The sequence below is a fragment of the Takifugu rubripes genome, chromosome 18 (genome assembly GCF_901000725.2).
Source record: "Takifugu rubripes chromosome 18, fTakRub1.2, whole genome shotgun sequence".
Lineage (NCBI taxonomy): Eukaryota > Metazoa > Chordata > Actinopteri > Tetraodontiformes > Tetraodontidae > Takifugu > Takifugu rubripes.
In genome coordinates, this window is record NC_042302.1 from 2,017,264 (window position 1) to 2,044,802 (window position 27,539).

A 27,539-nucleotide genomic window follows, 5' to 3' on the forward strand; every position below is an offset into this window, starting at 1 on the left:
TATCGGAGACCTGATTGTAGTTCTTATCTTGCTGGGCGGCAGATTAGCATCAGAAAGATATACGACCAGATCAAAGACAGGAATAAAAGAGTTCCCTAAAAGTCAAATTAATACTTTTAGTTTTTTCTTACTGAAACAAACTAATTTTAACCATTATCAAGTGATCTGTTAGTTCATTTAATCCCATTTTAAAATTCTGCGCTACCAATATCGTATTTTTACTTGGGGGATTACACATTATTGAAATTTGTATTAGAATAATCCTGTAAATATATAAATGGCATTTCTAATTACTTGTGCTTTCGCTCCCTTTCAGACTGAGGAGAAAGCCCACTCAGAGGTCAGTTCCTCTTTTCCCGTCTGCAGCACTTTCCTCATGATTTAACGCAGCTTGGAGTTGGAAAACAATATTTAGACTGTTAGATCGTTACATATCACGTTTTCAAGGTCTTATCTCTCTTCATTGGTGCATTCACCCATTGTTTTTTTTCCATCTTACTACCAGCAAATCAGAAAACTCCGTCGGGAACTGGATGCCTCTCAGGAGAAGGTGGCCACTCTGACGTCACAGCTGACGGCTAACGTGAGTTTGTTTACTTCTAAATTTGCATGACAACATGCTGCATGAGAGCGGTGTTGAGGACGGCTTCTTGTCACACCTCTGAGGGAAAATAAACCTTTGATACCTGCGTTAATACCTCCGTCTAAAGCCACCTTGTGTCTGTTTGAGGAAGGCGAGCCTCTTGTGAATTTAGCTGAATTGGTAGAATCAAGCAGAGGTTGTTGTACATAGTGGAAGGGGAAGAGGGACATGAAGATTTCTAAATCCAGACTCAAGCGCATCATGTGTGAGTGAAACAGAGAGAAACAAACCTATCAATTGAGGCCAGTTTAACATATATATCAACCTTCACTACCTTATTTCCTTTTCCAAGATGTCCTTACGCATCAGAGACAACTAATAAGAATGAAATTAGAATTACAGTGGGGCCTCTACTTATGAAATTAATTGGTTCCGGAAGTTGTTTCGTAACCTGAAAATTACGTAAGTAGGGACGCGTTTTCCATGTAAATGCCCTAATCCGTACCAAGCCCCCAAAAATTCGTACATAATTTTTTTTATCAATCATAAAAATGCATCAAAACATGTAACAAATACATGTTACAATTAGATTACCCCACAATAAATTTAGAAATTCAGTGCAAGGCTTCTCCAGGAACAAAATGAACTTTATTACAGGCTAATCTTACATTAGCCGTCATTACTAGCAACAAACGTTAACACTTGTGGTAACACCACCATCTAATGGACAAACATTCGAACACCCACAATAAATCCCGGTTACGGCCATATTCTTTGGTGAGGTCAACCAAACGCATACCTTTTTCATGCTTTTCTATTATTTCTTGCTTCGTTTGTATGGACATAAAAGCTCTCTTCTTCTTCTTTTCTTCTTTTTCTCTTTTCTCCATCACTTTCCTGGGGTCCATAGCGAATAAAAGTTAAACAAAGAAGACGCTGGGATACACACGTACCTGTACATATCCCTCCTAGCCAGTGGGATTACAGGAAGATGCTAGGCGATAGCCAATGGCAGAGCAGCTACAAGCATGTTTGCGTTTGCTAAACTCCGCGAGCTCCCATTAGCAGCAGTAGAGTATTTTTGCCTTTCGTATCCTGAAATTTCTTTCGTAACAAGAGGAAATATTTTCCCGTTGAGACGTTTCCTAACCTGAAAATTCCGCATGTAGAGACGTTCATAAGTAGAGGTCCCACTGCATTCATATGTAAATCGTGTTTATTCAGGAATTTAAATACCATTGAAAGCGCAGGGGATTCTTCCAAGATTCAGCCTCTAGACAAACCAAACTATAAAATTTCAACATTGATACTATTAGTCTCACAGCTTCAAGCCTTACAAAAGCCAAGATACAGGAGATTATCATCTCTCTGCCTCTATTCTTGATGCTCACTGGCCTTTAATGGGGGCCGCTGGACATCAAAACAACAGCGGAATAAGCTAACGGTCTCTAGCATTACGCTGTGCCAAGCCATATGTTACCAGTTACACAAAACCCATATGTGCTCCCAGCACCGACGTTCAGCGGAGCTGTGAGCACATATGTGGGTCGACAGGCTCGCACGTTCTTCTCCTACAGTCAACCACTTAACACCATGATATCGCTTCATTATGTCAACACCTACACACATCGAAGTCAGTGTTTCTTTATTGCACTTGTACCCGCTCCTTATTAAGGTCCTGCCGAGAAAAAGAACCGTTTCCAGAATGGCATCGGCTGGAAAAGCGGAAAATATTCCCTTTTTTATCAAATCAAAAATCAAATCATCTTTATTTATATAGTGTCTTTTACAGTCAGAATTGTTTCAAGGCGCTTTCCAGAATCCCAGGACCTAACCCCAGACAAGCAACAGTGGCAAGGAAAAAGTCCCCTTTAACAGGAAGAAACCTTGAGCAGAACCAGGCTCATGTAGGGGGACCCTCCTGCTGATGGCTGGCTGGGTAAAGAGAGAGGAGAGGAGAGGAGAGGAGAGGAGAGGAGAGGAGAGGAGAGGAGGGGAGGGGAGGGGAGGGGAGGGGAGAGGAGAGGAGAGGAGAGGAGAGGAGAGGAGAGGAGAGGAGAGGAGAGGAGAGGAGAGGAGAGGAGAGGAGAGGAGAGGAGAGGAGAGGGAGAAGGAGAAGGAGAAGGAGAAGGAGAAGGAGAGGACGGGCACAGAGCACAGAAACACACATCCCCTCCTTCTAAGCCGCTCCGCCATTGTAAAAACACAGAGCATGTGCCGTCTGGTCTACTGGTTTAGTCCACCGACAACCTCTAGCCAAGACCCCAGGATCAGGAAAATCTGTTTATAAAAGACGGGGCTCGTTGTCCAAGCACCAGCAGCCACCCAGATGGGTCAACAATGGGGCACTTTTATCCTGACTAACCCCCTCCTGCCGAGCAGACAGGTGGGCGGTGAGAGGGCATCGAGTCAAAGCCAACAGGTGGATTTGGAAAGAGACACGGAGCAAAACAGATGAGTTCGAACAGTTGGCATTTCTGAAGGTCAAGACCTTTGCTGATTTGTCAAGGAATACAGAGCTGAATAGACAGTTTGTGCGTATGTATGTGCGTGCGTGTGTGTGTGTTCTTGTAATTGCCCAATATTGAGCACCACATTCTTAGGGTTAAGAATGGCATTGTGAGGATTAGGGTTCGGGTAAGGGGCTGCTGAATGCACATGCCTACTGAAGTCCTCACAAAGATAGAAGTACCAGGACACGTATGTGTCTCTGTATTTGCTAGTGCCAATATAGTCATTCTAGCAAAGTGTGGACATTTCTGCGAAGTTGGGTCATTTGGCTTGTCTTTGCAACTTCATCGAGCCATTTGAAGGTTAAAACCTGATTTTAAGGCTGAGGTTTGAATTGTGTTAGTGTTAGCAGGCTAGTTGGGACGGTGGGAGCTGGGTAATGTATTATGTCATTAAAGGTCCACCCGAAAATCCAAATATGAGGACGTGTGTGTCTGTGTGTCAGGACAAATCTGTGTTATTGCACATGTGGAGACAAATTTGCCAAATTTCCGCAAAGTCACGTTGTGTAAACGTATCTATGGGTGTGTGTCGAGCAGAGACAACCACATATAGCCATACGACCAATGACTGACAGGTTCAGCAGCACAGATGGTGGGACGTCTCCAAGCATTTGTCCTCCTCCTGCCTGTTGCTGTGTCTCTCCAGGCGACAGATGAAGCCAGGGAGGGAAGTACCTTTTGATCCGTCCATGACGCTTGAGTGTCTTTTAGCACTTCAGAGGCTTTTGTTGCTTCTATTTTTCCCGTTAGACGCTTGGCGTAAAACCAATAATGGTGACTTCCAAAATGTGCCTGGTCCAAAAATCAATTTCTGAACACAGACAATGTGTCCTTGAAGAAGGAAAGGATTGTGTGTTTGTGTGTGTGTGTGTGTTTGTAGTGTGTGTTAAAGTATTTGAGGATGCAGGGACTCATCAGTAGCACAGAAAGAGCCTTCCATGATCCTCAAAACAAAAGTTCTGAGTTATCTCCATCATGCAACGCACGCTCTCTTTATCTAACACTCTTTATTTCTTTTAAATGGTGTGTTTTTGTGCTTTTAATTGGAAATTCCGCTCTTTTCGAGTTGACCATGGGGAATTTTGTGTGTTTGCAGGCTCACCTCGTGGCGGCCTTTGAGAAGAGCCTGAGTAACATGACGTGTCGGCTGCAGAGCCTCACCATGACCGCCGAACAAAAGGTACCGCAGCTTCCTGTCCAGAACCTGAAACGCATCGCATATGAAGTCGGGAAGCAGTGATTAGAAACGGGAAACTGGGGAAAGCAATCATCCGAATGTCAGAGGCGGAATGGATATTTTATCTGCAAGTTACAGCCGACTTGTAAAGTTATTCCACCTGCTCAAACTACGCTGCTAAAATACGTATATAAAAATGGGAGCGCATAATTGTTACCCATTCAAGTCGGGAACACTTTGCTAACTTTACCGGTTACATAACGATAATGATTGCTCAGTAGGACTTGTGATTGCGCAAGAAAGGAGGAATTAGCAAGGCAACCTCTGTGGTAGAGGTAACCCTCACCCTAACCCAGGGAATATTTCCTTTTATCATCCCGTTTGGCCGATTCTTGGCTGGATTTACTTTTTTCTTGAGCCGATATCAAGCTACTAGCATGAGTCGGCGTCTGCAGCCCCCAGAACTGGCCCAGGTAGTGCAGCTCCTCCAGGATAGAGCTACCCTTTCACATATAATCCATAAAACAAACCAAAACAATGCACTCTTTCTCCTAACAGGAGTCTGGAAATGCCAAACAGACACACATACTGCGCTGACAAATCTTGGCAGATTTTTAATCCTCTGTAAATTAAAGCGGCGCGGGATCTGCGGGGATGTCTTTGTTAAACAAGGCCATCCCAACTTTTAATTAAAGTAGAACCCCTCTGACCGGGTTTTCCTGCCAAGGCAGAACGGGAGACTCCGTCTATCTGATGGTGCTTGTTCGACAGAATAGAGCTTTTCTTTTCGGAGCAGGTGGCGCTGGGTTGGATTCAGGCCCACCATCCGACTGATATCTTAAAATAGGTGTGAACAAAAGACTTTTCTCTCCTAAAAGCTCTGCTCATGCCAAATTTGCCAAGTCTGCATCCAATGATGCTGCTCGTCTTTCAACGCATTTTAGCCGCAAGGTTTGTTCTTTTTTTTTTTTTTTGCTGTATCATCAACTTTTCAAACGTTCTGCTCTCCAGGAGTCCGAGTTGGTCGAGTTAAGAGAAACCATAGAAACGCTGAAGACACAGAACACGGATGCCCAGACAGCCATCCAGGTGGCGCTGAATGGCCCTGACCACCTGCACAAAGGTAATGAAGGGAGCTGCGGGGGATGCTGGAACACACAAAAGGCATCTGATATTCGGAGGAGGCTTTTGAACCCTTTGCTGGACCACAGCTGTTGGGTACATATTTACCCTGATTGGCCCCAAGAGAGGATTTATTTTTGTGCTGCAAAGATCCATTGTGTAAAGTATGAAGAAGGACCGCAGCAATATGAAAATGTCCCAACATTCCAATACTTCAATAACTAGCCTACAGTACGATGTTTATTTTAATGCTTGTTAACAGTAATAATGTACAAAGCTCCATAGTATTAAAACATAAAGATGGGGGGAGGAGTATTAAATAAGGAACAACTCAAATAGAAGCTTCCAGTGTCTTTAGCTTTCAAGCAACAAAGGGGGAAAATAGTCCCTGCAGGTATTCACCTCATAGGGAGGAAATTTGATTTTAATCACAGAACAAAGTTTAGAGATCGGTCTGACACAGGAAAATCCACAGTTCTCTGTGGAATTTTTCAATTTCCTCGCCTGTCTCCCTGTTGTCCCTGTTAGCTTCAGGATTTTCCCTGCATAAGGCCTGCAAGGAGAAGTGTAAAGGATCATGGGTTTTGTAGTTTTTGTGCTATTCTCGCGCTCCCCTGCGGCTGCGACGCCGATTGTTTTCGCGTTGTTTCATATCGATACACGTCCGAATTAATACAGAGGAATTTTTATGCCGCAACAATGAAAATAATCACAATCGTCCTAAAAACATAAAATACTAATATCAAATGGTCGCATCAAAGTAAACAAGGTGAACGAGTTCATTCCAACACCCCAATGAAAACTGGGATGAACACCTAACGTGAAACGCTCGGCTTCTATTGAGAAAGAGATTTCCCTCTCGTCCTCAGACCTGCGTATCAGGCGCCAGCACTCGTCAGAGAGCATGTCGAGCATCAACAGCACGGCCAGTCACTCCAGCATGGGCAGCCTGGGCAAGGACGCTGAAGACAAGAAGAAGAAGAAGAAGAGCTGGGTAAGTTTAGCCCCCCCCCCCTCCCCCCAGATGCTGCTATAAATGTCAATGTCCAAAAAACTCACCAAAAGGAGGAAATGTTACTCTGCTTTTTGTGTTGATGATTGTTTTCTTCCGAGCAGACAGGCTGTTATATTTTGCACTCGGTCTTTTAATCATTGTTCGTAGGCGGATTCAAAGTCATATTAGATATTCAGGTGCAGTTTAGGCCCATAAACACTGAAAACCTGCAGCAAAAGGATTAAAAGTGCCCTTTATGCTATCCATTGTTAAGGCTGCCGCTATCAAAGAATATGGAGGAATTCCGTTTAACATTAAATATTGAATAGCTAGAAACTCAGAAATAATTAGTTTGTTAGTCTAATGTATACTCTGGATGTTTTTTTTAATCATCACTACAAATGTGTTGGTCATGTTGTTGAGGACTCATATTGTGTCTTTTTATGTTGTTGCTGGCTTTTATAAAACCCAGTTTACAATACATCTTAATGAATGACTTTAGTCATAATCCCAGTTGCTAGGTTACTGTGCTGAGACAGAGCTAAAGGAGCATCCACCAGTGAGGACTAGAAAGGTCAAGCAATGTTGTCGCGCACTCTGAAATTTGAATTTCCTACAGCAGCGTTAGATTAGAAGACAACAACACGGTCATAACAAAACACATCTAACACTTTTACTCAGGACAGGATGACTTTTTATTTTTAGCTTACTTTGTTTTGCTAGTTTTACAGGAGTACCGTGTCTTTGTCCTCTTTACAACCTTCAGAGTTTTCTCTCTGCGGTGAAATTTGTCCGCAAATGCCCCGCAAATCCCGGAAGCGGGTGGCTTTTCCTCATTGTCGGCGCTCTTCTGTGTTCCCCGTTCTTCGCTTCCCTCACAGTAGTGGCACGCCGTCGTCTCTGGCTGGAGAGCTGTTATTTGCCGCAGCCCCTTGAGTTTCGCAGATGACATATTAGCATTCCCGCCTTAGCCAAACAGCCGGTCGCCTGTGCTGCAGTGCAAAAAAAACCGTCTGCCCTTGAACTTAAATGGCTCGCCACAGAGATGGACGGCCTAGCCCGGCATGGTGAAGGAGATTTTTCCCCTCCTCTGCAGAATTTGGACTCAGGAACTCACATTTATAGAGCATCATCATCACGTAGCCCACCAAGAAGCTTCCATATAAAAGTAACTCATGCAGATTTGGGGGTTTCTGACAATCTCCCCATCACGCCTGCGTTTTTTTTCCTGATTTGCACATCCAGCGTGAGGGTTTGTGTGGCTTAACTTTGGGTATGTTCTGCGTCTCCAGGTGGCTGATTCCATCCCGGCTCAGGTCAGTGGCTCCCAGAGTGTCTCGTGCGTGTTTGCTGTGATCCATCCAACCCTCTTTCTTCCCCTCTTGGAGCACCTTGCTCTTCCTCGTAACTGGAAAACTGTCGGCATGGATTCGGCAGCCCCACCCTTCCCCCTATTCTTAGCTTCTTCCTCATTTCAATCGTCTGTTTGGCCCATTTTCTTTTAGTTAAAATAAATCACCTTCCCTCTCTCCCTTTTTCCCTCCTCTACTTGCAGCCTCCTTTTTACCCCCCTTTACTCAAACCAGTGGCGACTGCTTGGAAACAGCACGGCGTAACCTCCTGATCTGGCAGGATGTGATGCAACCAGAAACTTGCTATCTTGGTAGAGGCTGGCGATATTGACCTGGGGCGTGTTCCTCTCTTATCCGTCTTGCAGTTGCGCAGCTCCTTCAAGCAGGCGTTCAGCAAAAAGAAAACCAAGTCCCAGTCGGCTCACGACGAGATGGAGGAGATGACCGATTCGCTGCCGTCTTCGCCCAAACTGCAGCACGACAACAGACAAGGCAGCGTCGCCACGCTCCGCTCGTCTCCTTCCACCACAGAGTAAGTTCCCGTGCATGCAACCACTCCGAAACACCAGTGATTCTCTCCACGCCTGCATGTGGCATCAGATCCAACCCAAAGGAGACAACTTTTCCAGGTTTTTTCCTCATTCTTTCTTCTTTCCACCCTTATGTCTTGTTAAATCTCACCATTCCTCCACCTCCCTTTGCAAACCTGTTTTTCCTTTTTCTTTTAACCCCCTCTCCCTGCTGTCCACACGCTAGTAAGTGCGTTTGCGATAGCAAGTCCTCCCCCATTTGGATGTCAAAGAAAAAGCAAAACGGTCACATGATCTACAAGCACCGATCTCGGTAATAGGCGCCACGTTGTCATGCTCCCACGGAGTGCGTTTGCAGTGGGGTGGGTTGCTGTGATTGGCTCCTGCACTCACATCCTAAAGGCCTGAAAGCAGCATTTTCCGGGCGTTCTTGTCCGCACGATAACCCTGGATTTGGTTTGTGTTTCCACTTCGGAGCTGTTTTAGGTGACACTGTGATGTAGCTTGTCATCAAATACATCCGAATACAACCAAGACCACGTGGCCATTTTGTCAACAATCACAAAGATTGCATGTGGACACATGTGTGGACGCATGTGGACACATGTGTGGCGGCATGTGGACGTGTCCCATCACTTGTGTTTTTATTGAGCAGAGTTCCGATGTTGCTGTAGAACTCGGCGACTTCTCGGTAACGGGACCACACGCCTGCTGTGATCTACCCCCATTCTGCATGCCAACGCTACAGTCAATGAGCAAAGTACAGCGGGAAACTTCAGAGACAGGAGTCATTGGGGAGTAGTTGCTGTCTCAAATGTCCCGGGGCCCCCGGGCCCCTACCCACTCTCATGTCGAACCTGCCTGTTTCCTTCAGCGACTCCAGTTTTCCCTCTGGACTTTAGCTCCCTTGAGCAAATCTGTGTTTGTAGCTCCAGAGTGTGTGCGTTGGTGACCTGTAACTGTCGAGGTGACCCCCCCTCCACCTTCCTTCCTCCCTGTGTCATCCCGACTGCAGGCTGTGCGAGTGCACCGAGGCCGAGGCAGAAATCGTGCTGCAGCTGAAGAACGAACTTCGGGAGAAGGAGCTGAAGTTGACGGACATCCGTCTTGAGGCCCTTAGCTCCGCTCACCACCTGGACCAGATCCGGGAGGCCATGAACCGCATGCAGGTGGGGTCATACCCTCCCATGAGTCCCAGTTTGGCTCATACTAGTTTTTGATTTTTCTGACGTTCCTTTTCAGCTCAACTCAGATAATATTGCTAATTTCACATGAATATTTAGAAATGCTAACTAGCAAGATTTGGAACACAATTCATATTCATCACCCGCAGCTGAGGCGGACTGCTGTGTCACCTGAAATTGACTTCGCGGGAGCGTGCGGAGAAACAAGCTGTTTGATTGTCGTAAAAAGGAAATCTCTACGGCCGCACATTTGATGGGCTCATATAAATCCCGTGGATGTGTTGCGATAATATTCCGAGTTGGTGCCGGTTCGTAATCTTTAAAAGGCCACATGTTCAAACAGGGCGGTAAATGCCTCGGTTAAGTGGGGTTTTGTAGACGTGGAATCGAAAAGTCTCCTCAGACGGATGAGTAATGTAAGGTTTCTTATCTGAGACTTTCCCTTGATGCTCACAAGCCTTTAGTCCAATAGCACTGACTCAGATTTACAATAGGAGAGGGCCAAAATGGAGGGGGCTATTGGTTAACTGCTTAAAGTCTGGATTTTCATTCATTTGCCAACAAACAGAATGAAATTGAGACCCTGAAAGCGGAGAACGACCGCCTCAAGTCCAGCGGCAACGCCACGCCGACGGCCACGCCGGTCAAGACGGCCCGGCCGCCCTCCGAGACCTCCAGCACATCCTCGTCCTCCTCGCGTCAGTCGCTGGGGCTGTCATTGAATAACCTCAACATCACGGACACCATCATGTCAGGTCAGCTCACCGTCACTTCTGGAGCACTTGTGTAGGGGAGGTTAGAGCAGGAAGGGCGGAGGGGTTGAAGCGAGTGGAACCGACTGGGAGTGCGTGATTTTATATTTATATAAGATTGGCTCAGATACTTCTTCTTTTAAGAGAGTCGGTTTTATCTGTGGGTCCTACGTTCGGAACCACAATGATGAAATGGTCGCGTTCTGTTCAACGGTAAACACTCATCACATGATGCAAATCCCTCCAGGCCTGCTCCATATGAGAAGTCAAAGAGGATGTCCTGTAATTAACACACTGTAGAAGCCGCGGCGCTCTCTGAGGGCCCCGGCAATCATTAATTGATGGAGGGATGAGCCAAGAGCAGCGGCACGTGGGAAGACGAGTGGGCCAGTGTGGCGTTATCGCTCCAGTACAGAGGCCTCTGCTATAAGAAGCCAGCTGAATGCAAATATATCCCCATCATGGAGTCTGGGCTTAAGAACTGACAGACGCACGGGGGGAAATGTGTCAGCATTTATCGCCAAAGGTCACAGGTGATACAACAATCGAGCTGCTAGCATCCCTTTTCGTGCTAAAGTGAAACTTCCCGTCCAATATTTTACATCATCCTTCCATTTGATTTGTGACATGAATGTAAAGCTGACCGCTGGAGGCTTATTTAGCTTTGACCTACTCAGTTACAAATTGATCATCAGCTTTAGGAAGTAACGAACTACATCTAATGGCGTTACGTAATTTAAGCACAAAATTTGCGTAAAATTAATGTAAACTGTTACATCACTGGGATGGGTAATTGAATTGCCTTTAGAACTTTTCCATGGTTACAGCGTTAATATCACCTTAAAGATCCACGAAAGTTCGCATTTATCAAAGAGTTTTTTTCATTTCAACCACCCTCCGACGCTTGTGATTGGCTCTCTCTGGTCATGTGATGTTCTCCTGCTAAAATGCAACGAATAGTAAAAACCCCTGCGTATAAAGGTAGCAAGAGCTCACATACAATTTTACACAAATGGGGAAGAAGTACCAAATAAAAAATAATTGTAAAATAATCAAAAAATATATCAGTGAGCATCCTGTAAAAATAGTTACTGAAGTTGATTCTGATGAAAAAAGTGAGGGCGTTCACTCAAAATGAAGTTGTAATCTAATGTAATTATTTAGATTGCTAAAAGAACGTAATTGAAATTACATTACATTACATTTGAAGATGACTTTAAAGCTGGGATTTAAAAATTTTAACGCAAATCACTTTTTATGCAATGACCTGCAGCCCACCTCTAGAGGGAGGAAAAGCCTTTTTTTCTGTACAGAGGAAGATGAGAGATGAATGAAATGCCAGGTTGGCTTCAGTGAAAGTAGCTTTTTAGATGTAGTGCTATAGTAATTTGGGGGAAACATTCCAATAAAGAGTGTTTTCTGTGATGTTTCTTGTTTTCTGTGTTGCTTTCTCGATGTTGCTCTTGGTTACAGTAAGAGGAGCAGAGTATTCTCAGGAGTCTGTGGAAACTCATCTATGGTTTTATTGATTTACAACACAAAGGATGATGAAAACTGAGTCATTCATTTCATTCTCTGGTGACTTTCAGTCATTACTGACTCTTCCTCTTCCGCTATCATAGTTTTCCCGCCTCTATTTTTCTCTATATTAAGATATTGATCAAATCTAAAATACATTACCTGGTCATTTTAAAAAAAAGTCATAAACAACAGCTGCAACTTTCCTTTTTTTTTCAGATATTCTTCTAGACGACAGCTATGAGGGGAATCTACGCAAAGAGGGTCGGAGCGTGAGGATAGTGGTGGCCATCAGCAGCGGACCCAAAACCACCAAGGTTTGCGGGCGAAGACGTTTGGTAAATATTCAACATTTTCAGCTGTGCTTGAGCTCATCGCATCTGTCTCCTCAGGCCACACAGAGCCAACAGTTCCTCATTGGATCTATAGGAGTGAGCGGGAAAACAAAGTGGGACGTCCTGGACGGAGTCATCCGCCGCCTCTTTAAGGTAAATCGATGTTTGTTGTTTGTTTGCTGGTTGTTAATTCAATGTCAGCGTTGGCCTTCACTGTATTGGTGGACCCCAGATATGAGCTGTAGCATCAAACGGCGTATTATTATAAAACAGAAAGATGAATTCGGGTGATCTGATTTGTTCTTAGCCATGGTATAATGAGCGTATATCGCGGTTTTGACTTTGACCCGAATGAGTCGGCCATAACTGACATCACTCCTAGAGAAGGTGCTGTCAGGAACGCTATGGCCAACAAGACCATACAGACCTAGCATCTGCATCAGTCTCCACCTCAGCTACTCCTGGTGCCTCCTCAGAAACACCGACAGTTTTTAGTGGGTGCACAATCCACGCAAGCCAAAACGAATGTCAAGAAAATGTAAATCTCTAAGTTATTGCAATGAAGAACCCCTGAGCTGGGCTGTAGAACGCCCGTTAGCTGGGCCAAAGAACACCCTTTAGCTGTGGTATTATGAACATATACCACAGCCTGTCGTGATGTATTGCATAAATGATTTAGATATGTATGTGTATGTTAAAACTTAAATGTATATATCTCCTTTGACCACTCTTGTGAAACTAAGGTTTTTGCAGCAGTAGATACGTATCCATGAGATCAGCAGGAATAATCATTTTAAGCACCTTCTGACATTCTACTTTAGTAAATTAGATGATTTCACCAAATTAGACGATCTCACCAAAGAAGACAGTAGAACCGTGACCCGTACCTTCCAAACTGAGAAGCTACTGAAGTTCTTGACCGAGGGTTGCTAGTGCCCATTAAACTTGAAATAATAAAAGGACGGCGATAGATTCGGTAATAATCACATATATGTATTATTTATGTGCATATCTATCTACCATCTTTGTGGTTGGAATTATTTTCTTTATTACATAAATAGTTTTGTTAAAAAGTACATTGGATGAATATTAAAGCAAATGTGTTGGGCAGTCAGACAATATGTCTCAAGATGTAGCTACAAATAAAGACCGTAGCCTATATTTATCTGCGTGTGCTCTGCTGCTTCCCCGCAGGAGTATGTGTTCCGGGTGGATCCTCACACTAGCCTGGGTCTCAGCTCAGACAGCATCGTCTGCTACAGAATGGGCGAGGTGGTCCGCTCGCACGCCTCTGAGGTGCCTGAGCTGCTGCCCTGCGGCTACCTGGTGGGCGACAATAACGTCATCAGGGTCAATCTCAAAGGTATCGCGGCGTGCAAACCTGGAGGTTCTTCTAGAGTCAAAAGGGAAAAATGTATTAACATCAGGCGGTTCCTTCCTCCATTCTAGGCGTGAAGGAGAACAGCATCGACAGCCTGGTGTTTGACACCCTGATCCCCAAACCCATCGTCCAGCGGTACCTCAACCTCCTGATGGAGCATCGGCGTATCATCCTCTCAGGACCAAGCGGCACGGGGAAATCCTTCCTGGCCACCAAACTGGCGGAGTACATCATTTCCCAGATGGGGCAGGAGGTGACGGAGCACAACGTGGCCAGTTTCAGCGTAGACCAGAACTCCAGCAAAGTAAGACGTCCGATGGGAGCGACTCTTTGTTTATTTTGCTGAGAATCAGTAGGATCTAGGTGTAAAAGATTTATACCGTATTTTCATGACCATAAGGCGCACTGTAATAAAAGGCGCAGTCTCAGTTATGGGTGCTATATCTGTATTTAAAACATACCTAAGGCGCACCGTATTATTAGGCGCATGCTGAAACATACAGTAAAAAAGGACAACGGAAGTAAAACAGTGAGTTTCGACACATTTATTGAACAAAATATTCATTCTCCTGCCACAAAACCATCAAAGTTTTCATATTCTGTATCTGAATTAAACAGCTGCACTATTTCAATGTCCAACATCCCGAATTCCTCTTCTTAATCATCTGAATCGGACTCACCGACGGTATCATAGCCCATGCGTCTAAAATCCACCCGCATATGGTGGCATAACCTGCCCGCCGCTGCCTCATAGTCTTTGTGAAGGAGTGTTCGCCTTCCGTCATCCAGCGCTCTGTCCGTTTCCGTGGCAGCCGAGAACCACGGTGAACGACGACTTCTCGTGCCCGTGCGTATCGCCACCGTGCTGGTCCCTTTTTCTCCACTCTACTGTGGGTCAAAGGGATTTTAAAAGTCGGAGGGATCTCATCCATGTTGGTGATGTGGCTGGGCGCGGTTATCTTGTCGCGGCAGTAGGTGCGGAAGATGGCCGCCCTCTCCTGGTTAGGGTTAGGAAGATGGCCACCCTCTCCTGGTTAGGGTTAGGAAGATGGCCACCCTCTCCTGGTTAGGGTTAGGAAGATGGCCACCCTCTCCTGGTTAGGGTTAGGAAGATGGCCACCCTCTCCTGGTTAGGGTTAGGAAGATGGCCACCCTCTCCTGGTTAGGGTTAGGGTTAGGGTTAGGGAAGATGGCCACCCTCTCCTGGTTAGGGTTAGGGTTAGGAAGATGGCCACCCTCTCCTGGTTAGGGTTAGGGTTAGGGAAGATGGCCGCCCTCTCCTGGTTAGGGTTAGGGTTAGGGAAGATGGCCGCCCTCTCCTGGTTAGGGTTAGGGTTAGGGAAGATGGCCACCCTCTCCTGGTTAGGGAAGATGGCCGCCCTCTCCTGGTTAGGGTTAGGGAAGATGGCCGCCCTCTCCTGGTTAGGGTTAGGGTTAGGGTTAGGGAAGATGGCCACCCTCTCCTGGTTAGGGTTAGGGTTAGGGAAGATGGCCGCCCTCTCCTGGTAATCCGCGGGTAGCCGCTGCGCAACAGTTGTCCTCGCGCGTATGGAGAGATGCCGCCTCCTCATAAAGCGAAAACACTAAGATTGCTCAATTGCCATTTTCAGCCGCATATTCGCTGGCCTGCAGTTTAAAGTAAGCCTCATTCATACGCGTCTCGCTTGACCGGCGCCATTTTAGGGGATCCTTACGCGTAGGTGTGCCGCTAAACGATTGGCGGAGCGTTTACCGTAGTGCACCCACCAAAGGCGCACAGCAGATTTTGGAACTCAGTCCACACACAAGGCGCTCCATATTATAAGGTGCACCGTCAGTTTGTGAGAGAATCTCAGTGTTTTAGGTGCGCCTTATAGTCGTGAAAATACGGTATGTAAAGGTTTATCCAGAGCAAAAATGGTTTATTTTAAACAAATGTCAAAATGAGATAAGATTTGACGCATTTGGGGTGAATTTCTCGCTGTCTAACGGACGCTGTGTTGTGTTTTTCCTCTGCAGGAGCTCCGTCAGTACTTGTCCAGCCTGGCAGAGCAATGCAACTCAGAGGAGACAGACACAGAGCTCCCCACAGTGGTCATCCTGGACAACCTCCACCACATCGGCTCCCTCAGCGACATCTTCAACGGCTTTCTCAACTGCAAGTACCACAAATGGTGAGACGGCAAATGCGAGAATTTCAAACTGATGATATTTCCGTGGTTGACCGTGCATCCTTGTGTTCTCTGTCTAGCCCTTATGTTATAGGGACCATGAACCAGGGAGTGTCTACCTCTCCTAACCTCGAGCTGCACCACAATTTCAGGTTTGTTTTGTTGTTTGGACTGTACCAAATACCTGAAAATCATTCGATGACAATATGCCACCAAAAAGCCTTAGAGTCAGTATAATCACATTTGATTTCATCTTAAATGTAAGTAGTAAAGTAAGAACGCAACTGTTTTTTTGCTCCAGGTGGGTGCTGTGCACGAATCACACTGAACCAGTCAAAGGTTTCCTGGGCCGGTTCCTGCGGCGAAAGCTGATAGAGACGGAGATCAATAAGAACATGCGCAGCAATGACCTGATTAAGATCATCGACTGGATACCCAAGACCTGGCAACACCTCAACTGCTTCCTGGAGGCACACAGCTCCTCTGATGTCACCATAGGTCGGTTTCACACACACACACACACGCGCGCGCGTGTGTTTCTATCTTTCTGAGGACTTTTATGGACATGATGGCTGTTTCTTAATATGCATACTTCTCTGTACTTCTCGCCCAAGTATGGTTCCAATTCAAAGTTCACAACCTGCCAAGTGCACTCAAAGTTACCCTGAAGTGTACTTGCTCTGCCCATTGTATCTAGCATGTATCAGATATGACTGGTGGGGACTTGGGACCGCTAGATATCCCACAATGCTTTTCACCTCCGCCAGTCAGAGCAAAAGCGATAGGAGAAAGTGTGTACTTCAGGGTATGGATGTTTAAGTATGAACCACAGCGGTTTACAAGACTGCATCTGCGTACTGGAGATTACACAACCCAGCAACCTTAGCCCTGACCCCACTAACCCTACCCTAGTCCTAACAATCCCAACTAACCCCGACCCCTTATCCAGTGCTAACCTCAACTTTAAAACCACGTCTCACTTTGGAAATGTGAGGACCAACCAAAATGCACCCCCGACCAAAAATGTCCTCAGTTTCCTAGTAGAATGAGTAGTTTGGTACTCATTATGTGGCAAATACAAGAACACACAAACATAAACACACCATGGTAGATGGATTTTAGCTTCACCTCTAACCCATCAAAAGCTGACTCTCTCATATTTGTTGTAACTTCAGGCCCGCGCCTCTTCCTGTCTTGTCCTATGGATGTGGAGGGGTCTAGGGTTTGGTTCACTGACCTGTGGAACTACTCTCTAGTGCCCTACCTGCTTGAAGCTGTCAGGGAAGGCCTGCAGGTGAGTCCAGACCATATAAACGGTTTACAACAAAGAAAAAAAGGAAATAACTGTTTTAACCTACCAATCCATGAACACCATGTGCAGACAACAGTCCAACAGTACATTACAAACTGAATTGTTTTGCACATTAACTATATTTGGCTCTCATATGTTAATTTTCCTCTATAGAATTATCTAGTTTGGTGTGCAGTCGGTACTCTGATTCATAAAGACATATGTATCCTCCCTCCATCACACCTGCAGCTGTACGGCAAAAGAGCGGCCTGGGAGGATCCATCCAAGTGGGTGAACGACACGTATCCGTGGAACGCCACCTCGCTGCAACGCGAAGGACAGTCGCTGCTCCAGCTGCGGCCGGAGGACGTGGGATACGACGGCTACAGCTCGTCCAAAGAGGGAGCCTCGTCCAAGCAAGTGTCTCAGAGCGACACAGAAGGAGACCCCCTGGTGAGGAAGATGTAATAACACAATCAGTCCACTCGGAAAAGCCCCTGGTCCCTTAGGGGATTCAAACCCCAGGCCTTCTTGCATTTACCTGCATTTAAAAAGACATAACATAACTCTAAATTTTCTTGTTGGATCGTCCTTTTAGATGAACATGCTGCTACGCCTGCAGGAGGCAGCGAACTACTCGAGCACACAGAGCTGCGACAGCGACAGCACCAGTCACCACGATGAACAGCTGGACTCCTCACTGGAGTCGGCGCTATGACGGGGATCCCGGTCCTTTGGTCAACCTTTGCTCCTGTTGTTTTCTGGTCCGAATATGAAAAGTTTTGTGATGCAAGATGGTACACCCAGTGACACTTTTATAAAGGAAACGGGTTATTAACGCAGAGTATATTGTGTTTTACATGATAACGCGGTCAAGACATGCTGAAGTTGACGAGCCGTTTTAAAGGATGTATCACATTCTGTAATACAACTTTTCATACCTGCGCCTCAGATACAGATTCATCCCATTATTTAAGCTTTGGTTGTCAGAGAGAAAGAGTGACACAACTGGACCTTTATTTTAACCACAGAAATAACTTCACATGTTTACAGTGTGTGGAGGCATTCTTTTTTTTATTGTTTACAGAGGTGCTTCACATTCTAGCATTGATACACATAGGCATGGGCACACACACGAGCACAGACACTTAAACATGGTCAGAGTGTGAGTCAATCAGAGGTTCGAATTGGTTGATCCTGCCTGAAGGGTTTATATGTGATCTTGCGCCCTCTAGTGGTCGTCGTGTAGGCTCTCAGCGTATTGAATTCATTTTTTCAGCAGCACAACAGGCAAATTAATCGGCTCCCATGTGATTTAAGCGAATCACCCTTTTCTGAGCATAAACAGTGATCTATACATTCAGCGTCAACACTAGACCTGAGCCTCCAGGATCACACATGGAGCTCAGCTGCTACTTGCTGCCGTGTCCGACAAGCACAACAATGGTTTGTGTGTCCAAACTGAAGAAGAGGACAAACACCTGCCAATGTTTCCCTTTGTTTTACTGCCAAATGTGCACACGCAAGCTCGTACGTTCCAACAAAGTTCACGACAGGCTGCTCCTCCTTGACCTTGGCTGTAAACTTTGGTGATGAGTATGTGGACATGCACTAGTTTGTCGAAACGTTCTGGGCCAGCATGGCCGTGATTTTCACTGGAATGCCGTGCACAACATCTGTCAGGCTTTGGGTTTAACATGTCAGCCAGTGCTTTTGTGGAAAAAAATATACTCATTTGGAAAGTTCAAGAGCAACAAAATAGAAGTCGGATGATAAAACAAAGAAAGAAAGTTAAATATTCGTCCTTTGGCTTCATTATTTTAACTTTAATCATCCGATACTTTGTCATAGCACACCGCAACAGTGTGACAAACCAAGCCTTGACGGGTGTAGCAGGAGTTAAAAAGGTTTTATTCAGTTTTTCAGGTTTGTTTTGTTGTTTGGAAAGATTTTATTCAGTTTTTACAACATTAATCAATGTTTAAGAAAAAACGACGCAGTATGGAATTGAACAAAGCCGACATTTGATAGTCTCATTCAGCATCTGCGTTGTCGTGAAATCTGCCAAAAAAAAACAAAAGAGAAGGAAAACTCAAAGTATTTTCAAATGTGTGTTAACCATAGCTGATCAGGGGAACAACGATATCGGTGCTTTCTCTCTGCCTTAAATGTGTTCAAGTTTGGGAGACAATCTAATCTGCTCCCCCTGTCTGTAGTGAGACACGGAGATGTTGATGGCGGATGACAAGAGGCGGCTTCTTTTTGTTATTTCTGGCAGTTTTAGCATAAAGGCATCAACGCTGTATTTGAATTCTGACCTGGCGGAGGTTGGGTATTCGTTTAGGTTAGTTTGGGGTTTTTTTGTCCAGTTGAGCTGGGCTCACTTGAACTACCAGGAGCACAACCTTTTTTTGTTGTTGTTGTTTCTTTTCTAGCCTGAGGAGCATGTTTTGATGTTTTTTTTAAATAGGGGATGCTTTAAGAAGAGATCTTTATCATTACGTGTGTTTGTGTGTGTTGGACGGAAGCCATTGTACTTTTATTTTTCCCCTTTGTTTATTGAGTGGGTTGGTTTTGCACACTTTGAGACGGGGTCGGGTTGTAAATATTTAAGTCTTGCACAGTGAATCAAAGATGCATTCTGCCCTGTTGGTGTAACAATATGCTTAACCCGCTGAATAAATTATTGTACTTAAAAACAGAAAGAGAGAAGAAGAAAAAAGAAATGCAAAAACTCAACACGCTGTCAGAAGCAGGTATCTGTCTTGTGGTGATTGGATGCTTTGCTAGTACAGGAGATGTATGGTGTACAGTAAGGCACTGTCTGTTAACTCACTAAAATCACAAACTAAGAAGAAAAGTATTTTTCAGTATTTCCACCCTCCTGCTATCTGGAATGTCTTTTAGAACACCTGACGGTCCTCTGAAGCACTTCCTTTTTGGATTTTTTTTTTTTTTTAACACAAGCTTACTGCCACGTTAGGCTTGACTGTCTGATGCACCGCAGCTGACGAGACACCGTACTGTACTACCAACAACAAATAGGTGCTACTGGTCCGTCAGAGCCCATCAAAGACCAAGATAACATGTTGACTCAACCTCAGGACACTATTCTACAATCCTACCTGTGTTCAGCTTCACTGGTGTCTCCGCAGCCAAGCCTTTGGTGGCTCTGCACAGCCTTGTGTCTGCCTAATAAAGGAGGTTCTGGCCGTGGTATCGTGTTGCCTACAGTTACACCATGCTTATTAAAAGAGAGAAAAGGAAAAAAAATCACTCCTCCTGTACACCGTTTGTTCCTAATCTCACAGAGCGTTAACAGCATTAACAGTTTATCCCATAGTCTTGACGATTAAGACCCAACACTTGGCAGTTACATCTCAGTTGGAAACCATATAGCATTTACTCTGTTTTGAGAGGATTTCTTCTTTTTTTTCTTTTTGGGTAAAACATTTGTCTTTAAATGTTTTATATTTTGTACATTTATATGTAACATATCATGTAAATAGACAGAGACAGTGATTTAACTCATCTGAAAGATTTTGTAGTCTTTGTAAAGCCCTAATAAATGGTATTTGGTGTCACACAAGCAAACACTGTTGAGCTTTTGCTACTGTGTGTGTGTGTGTGTGTGTGTGTGTGTGTGTGTGTGTGTGTGTGTGTGTGTGTGTGTGTGTGTATGTGTGTGTGTGTGTATGTGAGAGAGAGAGAGAGGAACGTGCTTCAGGTTATTTGTTCTATGTGGAGATAAAGATTTGGTTAAAACCAGAAGTTCCAGAAGTCTTTATATACTTTCATTATCCTTTGCTATTTTGTCGGAAATAACAAAGTAACTCCAAAACCACTGAGAGCAACTGATGAACCGTCAAGACTTTCACTTTTGTATCCTGGGAAAAAGTCAATTATCTCTAGTTCCATCAAGTGGCAACATGAAAATGTACAATTAAGGACTAACTTCCAAAATGTAAGGCGTCATACACAACCGAGTACTCGAAGGTCTCATAGCAAATGAGTCTTGAGCTTCAATATATTGATATTAATTCATTTTCACTTAACTATGTGACAAAACAATCAAAGTCAGACATTAGATTAAGTGAGAGACTCGTCCAATGTTAAGTTTTGTGATACCATCCATCAAAATTAGCTTTTCTCAAACAATATATCAAACATTTAATTTTCTAATGTCACAGTTTTGTAAGAAAACCTAAAGGTGAGGGTAAAGACTGCAAACATACTGTTATATTCTGGAAGTAAATCGATTATTTTTATAATGTCAGTAAATGTAAGTAACATTAAAACATTGTAATAGGGTAAAATCGTTTATTTGTTATGTCGATGAAATAACCAGAGACATTATCTCGTGTTTTTAAATAGTAAGACATTATTTAGTACATTTGTTTTTTTTAATTTGTTTGTTTGTTTTTTAATCTTAGTTAAGGTTTTATTACAAAGATGTTTTACTTTGAAGGGCAGATAGTTAAAGCACTTCCGGGAAGTTGCCGGAGTCCTTGCTAAGATGGCAGCCTCGGCAACGCCCGCGACCGGAGCGCAAGACAATCATAGGATGTTTCACCCTAAAGAAGACTCGGTGTCTTTACCCAAACACTCGTACTGGTTTGACTTATGGGTGTTTTTGGTGTTCGACATAATGCTTTTTTTCTTCGTTTATTTTGTTGTTCCGTGAAAAGGTGAGTTGCTAACTGTTTCTCGCTAGCGTGAAGGCGGAAGTTACAGAACTCCGATCGGTTTGATCGGCTGGTTATCGATCGGATCCAGCTGTGTAGATTCCTGAGGAATCCCCCGATCTACCCCCCTCCCGTTTTCTCGATTGGGTGATAGCGCCTCCTCTGATTAAGGGATAGACTTAAAATACGGATCACTTTTTGTTCAAATAACTATCTCAAAGTGGATTATCAAATAACATATTGGATGGCTTAAGATCACTTTAAGTGTAACTGGTGTTCTGATAATACATATATTATAGGCAGGGAAGTGGGATTAATGTTAGGCATATGACCAACGATTCGGCTCTGTGTAATTAGAGATGTTAAATGAATGGTTACTTCGGTTTTAAGAGGTTTGGGGTCTCCAGTAGCTTCAGCCTCTGGTTAATCTATTGAAAGTGCAAATTTGTGCTTTAGATAAACTCAACAAAGCTGATAAGTGCGATCTCTCTTGGTACTTTTTATGTAGCCCCTCCTGTTCAAATATTAACTAAAGATAAGGGTATGCTCTGTGTTCATTACAAACTGCATATTTAGTTTCTCATTAGTACGTTTTTGAACACTTTTAATTAGAAAGCGGGTTTTACTCTGCATCTTTTGGGTTTTTCTCATTTCTGAGCACCTCATAGTTCTGTTTTATAATTGCTGTAAAATATGCTCCCTGAGAAATAATTCTCTTTTTCTGTTCAAGATTATCCACCAGACTTTGGAGCAGAACAAATGGAGTCCTGCGTCTCTTAATGCCGGGATTCAACTTTATTGGATATCATGTTTGAAGTCCCGAATGATTGATGTTGGACCTGCGACTTCTTATACATGACGTCCTCATTTAATAGTGAAACTTTGAACCACAGAACACATTCCCCCAAAGATCCACCAGCTGATGTGAAACATCTGCCTGCATGGAAGGATTAACATTGGGAAGGGGGCAAATAAAGAATTTCAATTGAAATATGATGATATCGTGGCAGCACAGCCCTAAGTCACAGTGTTATGATTGCGAATGTTACTGATTAGAGCAGACCTGCTCCTTGTTTTTGAATATCTAATTATTTTGAAATGTTTAACATGTCGATATTTAAGTCTGGTTATGATAAGTTTTTTTTTTAAGTGTGGCAGTTGCTTTCTTTTGTGAACAAACATGATTGAGAAAAGTCTGAATTCTAAAAAAAGTTTATTGCTCATTAACAATCTAATGATTTGTTGTAATGACAACTGCAGGGAAATTTTATTCAAATGTGATGAAGAACATCTTAGAAAGCAGATGAAAAATTAATTTGCACATTGGAAAAATGAAATGTAGAATTAATAAAGATTTGTCCAGACCTATGAAAGTATTAAATATGTTAATGTATTATCTATTAATAGATTAATTAGATTATTATCTATTAATAGATTAGGCAGCAGTCAGCTGCTATTCAGCTCAATGCAACTTTATATATTGTCTCTTATAATCATGGTTGTCGCTCGGTGCTTTACAGAAACACAAAGAAAAACCTTAAGCACAGCTGGTTTCAAATGGGGGTGCCCTCCTGGGTGGCTGGTTAAAAGGGGAAACATTCCTATTTAATCAAAAGATCTGCATGGTTATGTTTCTTGAATTGGGTGAAAGAGTTAGAAATATTCCTGATTTCAACTATAAAAAAAAATTGCCCTTGATTTTATTTTCTTTTGTATTAGTTTCATATAGAAATACGGTCACAAACGGTTAAATAGGACATGCATCTAATTAAACCTCTGAAACTTACATATGTTAAAACTTTAGCATCAGGAAAAACAAGCTTTTGCAAATTGGCTCCTGAGATCACCTTTGTATGGAGGTGATACCGTCAATTTGAGTTGCTTTCTATTCAGTCACATGACAATCGCCTGATCGCCGCACCATGATCTTTATTTCTTTTTTCCCCCCATTGGGATATAAGTTCAAACATAAAATAAATAAGGTCAAACATAAAACTAGATAAGGTGGAGCTGAGTGCATTCAAAGTGTGACAGCAAGTTCTTATAGGTTAAAAGACACTAGCTCACACAAATTAAAATACCTATTACTTCTATAGTTTACTTCTGTTCTTTCTCCCTTTATTTATTTATTTTCTCCCTTTATTTTATTGCAGTGAAGATAAATACCATTTTAACTCAAGGCGGTACAAAGTAGAGGCGCGAATATCTTAAGAGCTTACCACGTCTGCTTCTGTTAAAGACAGATATTGTGCTAGTGTTGAGCATGTCAATGGTGCATTACTTGGAATCAGAAGTACATCACACACACAACATCCTTTTTTCATTTCCGTTAAATCGGGAGGGGGAAATAGATGTTCCTTTTAAAAGTGAACAAATGTTCACATTTGTAGCTACAAGCAGATGAATGAATAAACTGTCAAAGCTTACGAAGATTACTGCATATCAAAATGCGTCGCGTTTTAATAAACGCTAGCCAGCTCTTAACACACCACCAATCGTGCAGTAATTGCACAGTTCGGGGTGAGACATGGATGATAAAAAAAACCATCCAAGTTTCCCGCCGGAAGATTTATCCATGAGGACTTCCTGTCCCACCCCACTGTCGTGTTGCTTCCGGGTGGCCACACAAGACTCATCAAGGCAGTCGTCGTTACGTTGTAAACAAAAGTTATTAAACGGTTTAGCTTCCACGTCACTTTGATTGTAAAGACATGCATATCAAAACTGGTAAGTTTGTACAACTTTTGGAGTTACCATGCTGAAATTCTCAACTTTCCATTGCGTTAAATTGTTGTCTTGCTGACGGTGCTAGTTCTATCGATAGCTACTTGCTCGCCGCTTTGAATGGAGGTTACGAAACTTTGAGTGCGGCTAACATGCTAGCTAGCTATCAATTTTACGAAATTATCCAAACGCGCCATCTTCTTGTCGACTACTTTTGACAACTGAAATTTTGTCGAACTAGAATAATCGATATGACCTATTATTTGATAGCGTGGTCTACTGTAGTTCGCTACATCATGTTCAGAGCTAATTAAAGTTTGCTAGCACCGGTTGTGGCAGAAACCTAAAGAACCGTGTCACACGCGGACCACATTATTTTATTATATCCTAAGAGGCGCGAATAAAGCAGCCATTTTATCGTTAGGTCAGTAAGGCTATACCGTCGGCCAGCTTCTCGAAATTTCTCAAAAAAAAAAAAAAAGGGTGGCTGACTTGGGCTCAATGGACCACCCCATCTGCTTTCAAGCTGTGGCGCTAAGGAGGGGACAGGCCATTAGTATCGAACGTCTGCATTGCTTTACATTCCCTCGATTCGCTGTCGTGTGCTAAAATGTCCACATTTTAAGTCTCGTAAGCTACTGAGCACATGTCGACTCTTCATTTTCAAGACATTTGCAGTAGACTGAACGATTTTGCTGACAAAACAAGTACATATATACAGGCATATATTTCTATGGGTAATTGAGTAAGTAACAACTCTCGTTTTATTGCACACATTCAGCAGTTTAAAATCTATTTTTGACATTACGAGCTTTATGTTTGTTACACAACAGTTAGTACCGACCAAGTCATTTGATTGGACACGGAGACATTCCAGGAGTGCTGATATGGAGTACAGCAGCGCTGGGACTTTTTACAGACAATATCACTCCGCTGTACAGGTGCTCTAATAACCGTGAATGGCGACAACAGCCTGTTTCACTTCCGGTTGCGGAATTATTTGTTTTAAAAATGTGACATCAACCCTGTCTATACATTTAGATCGTGATTCTAAATGGTTGTGTCCAAAATGAAAAACTTTATTTTTGAAAAGGTATAGTTTTGATTATAATTCTGGTCATTTTCATACAAAAAAGTCCTTTTTTAATTGGCGTTGAGGTACATCGAACTCCAGATGTTGGGACGTTTGTCTATATGATGTAGGTTCATGTCCTTGTGCTCCCTTAATTCTAGAAAACGACTTTTCTATTTTTTTTTTTTACTTAAGTGTTAGTTTTAAGTGCGTTCTAAGTTTTACATTAAATAGAATATCCATAATGCAATGGAAAGTATAAATGACCGGATGTCTGAATCTTTCTCAGGTACTTGGGAAGCTAGCAGCACTGTGTGTGAGTCGGATACGCTGTGCGACGCAGCAGTCCTCATTTCAGCCAACAACCCAGAGCCACACATCCGCAACCGTCGCCTGTCTCCTGGTTCGGGCAGTTGCGGCGGCGGCGGCGGCGGAGGCTGCGTCTCCGGAGGCGACAAAAATCCCCGGCAGATCTCGCCCGACGGTAACACGGTCGGGAGCGGCCACGCGCAAACCATCAGCTTCCGCAAGGAAAAGGAGCGCAAGGGTCTGCACAAAGGCCGCAGCGTCAACAGGGAGAGTCAGAAGGGGAATAACCGAGTAAACGAGCGGCCACAGAAGGGAACCCAAAAGGATAGGTGGGTGGAGGACAGTCTGTCTTTGCTCAAGCCCCCGCCTGCCTTTCCCGTGCAGGACAGCCCAGCCAAGCTGCAGCCAGCTGTTAGCTACGCCTCTAAGGTAAAAGCAAAGACGGCAAGCGGAATACTGGCGGAGGAGCGCCCTGCCATCGGCGTGCTGCTACAAAACCAGTGGGGGCTCAGCTTCATCAGCGAGGCAAGACCATCCGCAGAGAGCCCCGGCCCTCTCGCCACCCACAGCACAGATGCTGACCCTCAGGTAGAGGCACAGCCCGACACAGTTCTTCGAGCAGCGACACCCGAAGAAACGCCCGTTCAAGCTTCGAGTTGCGCCCCCACCTACACGCAGCCAGAAGTGGAGGAGAGCAGTGAGAAGATGTTGCTCAGTTGTCGCCATCTAGTGGAAGCTTTGAGCTATCACAGTAGAGGTGAGCTTCGGGGCTTTGCCTTTAAAGTTCCGCTTAAATGCGGTGTGAGGTCAACTTGTCTCTCATGGTCTCTTTCTGTCTCCCCAGAATGGAATGCTGTCTGTAATAACCAGAAAAAAGGTAAGATTTATAAAACTGAAGCTGGTTTCAGCCACATTTTGAAAGACATGTTTTGAAATGGCAGTCAATATATAGTTTTTATACAAGAGTGTGAATGAGTGACACCACTACAGAGGTGTTTCAGTAGGTTTTTGAACATGCATATTTGTTTTTGCAGTTCCTGCAAAAGTGATCTGGTACAAGGAGCCAGAGGAAAACCCGGCCTAGCAGTGTGACGACCCCACGGCAAATAAAAGTGCAAACGCAACACACACCTACATGCACATGTAAAGACGGACACGTTTGAGTCCCTTTCACACACTGCACTCAGGATATTGTCTACATGCAAAGCCACACTGAGACACTTTGGACTAACTCCCTCAAGATCTTAATCAGCAATGGACTATTTTAATGCCTTTTGGGGAAAAAAAAAAAGAACCTGCCTTAATTCGATCTGATTTCACCATTTTTTTTAAGCTTGTATGTCCAGAGCTGGTCCTTTTCTTTTAAAACTAATCAGAGAAGCTGTAATGTAACATTTCCTGTTTTTGAAAGCTGCAGTTTTATCAAATCTGTGTCCTCTGGTAATTGAGTGGTCAATCAAGCACTTTGTTTAAATAAAACTTGACCGTGACCAACGCCCACGTGCGGGAAACCCTCCCCAGAAGGACACATCGTCCTCGTCTCCCCTCCCCCGTCTCCATTACATATAGAAGGCCGTCTGTCCATCATGTGTTTGAGTTTTATGGTTAATATTTGCAGAGGACTTCAGTCTGTCTTCAGTTTACAGAGGGGTGTAGTCAGGCACAGTGAAGATCACACCTTAACGCTGTGTTCTTTGTTTTTATTTGCTTTCCTGTTTGAGTGAATATTACTCAAGGGATCTCACCATGTTAGGTTATTTTTGTTTTGTTTTTTTCTGAGAAGAATTTATTGAATTTAAAAAAATTACACTGGAGAAAGAGGAGGAATGTAAGTGAACAGTATTGCTTAATAAACGTTTTGCTGAAT

At 43.8% G+C, this 27,539-nt stretch overlaps 2 protein-coding genes and 1 long non-coding RNA gene across 14 annotated transcripts in view; all 3 read left to right on the forward strand.

Moving 5' to 3' along the window:
* nav3 (neuron navigator 3) overlaps positions 1 to 20,476 on the forward strand; it is a 283,562-nt gene extending 263,086 nt beyond the window's left edge. For 11 of the 12 annotated variants that reach the window (XM_029851618.1, XM_029851621.1, XM_029851625.1 and 8 more), the window contains 19 exons: positions 317 to 340; positions 506 to 583; positions 4,193 to 4,276; positions 5,285 to 5,396; positions 6,265 to 6,389; positions 7,682 to 7,705; positions 8,107 to 8,273; positions 9,287 to 9,440; positions 10,024 to 10,210; positions 11,945 to 12,042; positions 12,118 to 12,213; positions 13,255 to 13,423; positions 13,510 to 13,745; positions 15,440 to 15,594; positions 15,672 to 15,743; positions 15,893 to 16,089; positions 16,767 to 16,885; positions 17,132 to 17,335; positions 17,481 to 20,476. In XM_029851618.1, the coding sequence (XP_029707478.1) occupies positions 317 to 340; positions 506 to 583; positions 4,193 to 4,276; positions 5,285 to 5,396; positions 6,265 to 6,389; positions 7,682 to 7,705; positions 8,107 to 8,273; positions 9,287 to 9,440; positions 10,024 to 10,210; positions 11,945 to 12,042; positions 12,118 to 12,213; positions 13,255 to 13,423; positions 13,510 to 13,745; positions 15,440 to 15,594; positions 15,672 to 15,743; positions 15,893 to 16,089; positions 16,767 to 16,885; positions 17,132 to 17,335; positions 17,481 to 17,600 (2,421 nt within the window). In that variant the 3' untranslated portion in view covers positions 17,601 to 20,476. The remainder of the gene's footprint in view (positions 1 to 316; positions 341 to 505; positions 584 to 4,192; positions 4,277 to 5,284; positions 5,397 to 6,264; positions 6,390 to 7,681; positions 7,706 to 8,106; positions 8,274 to 9,286; positions 9,441 to 10,023; positions 10,211 to 11,944; positions 12,043 to 12,117; positions 12,214 to 13,254; positions 13,424 to 13,509; positions 13,746 to 15,439; positions 15,595 to 15,671; positions 15,744 to 15,892; positions 16,090 to 16,766; positions 16,886 to 17,131; positions 17,336 to 17,480) is intronic. The other variant, XM_029851620.1, reaches the window with a different exon arrangement.
* Positions 20,477 to 21,367: 891 nt separating this feature from the next.
* LOC105417729 (uncharacterized) lies at positions 21,368 to 22,936 on the forward strand. The gene is made up of 2 exons (XR_965256.2): positions 21,368 to 21,570; positions 22,298 to 22,936. It is a non-coding gene; the product is annotated as an uncharacterized lncRNA (long non-coding RNA).
* Positions 22,937 to 24,142: 1,206 nt separating this feature from the next.
* LOC101071686 (uncharacterized) lies at positions 24,143 to 27,538 on the forward strand. The gene is made up of 4 exons (XM_003972666.3): positions 24,143 to 24,294; positions 25,653 to 26,429; positions 26,517 to 26,549; positions 26,707 to 27,538. Exons 1-4 carry the CDS (start codon positions 24,279 to 24,281, stop codon positions 26,754 to 26,756), a joined length of 876 nt encoding a protein of 291 aa, XP_003972715.1. The 5' UTR covers positions 24,143 to 24,278; the 3' UTR covers positions 26,757 to 27,538.
* Position 27,539: the final 1 nt, after the last annotated feature.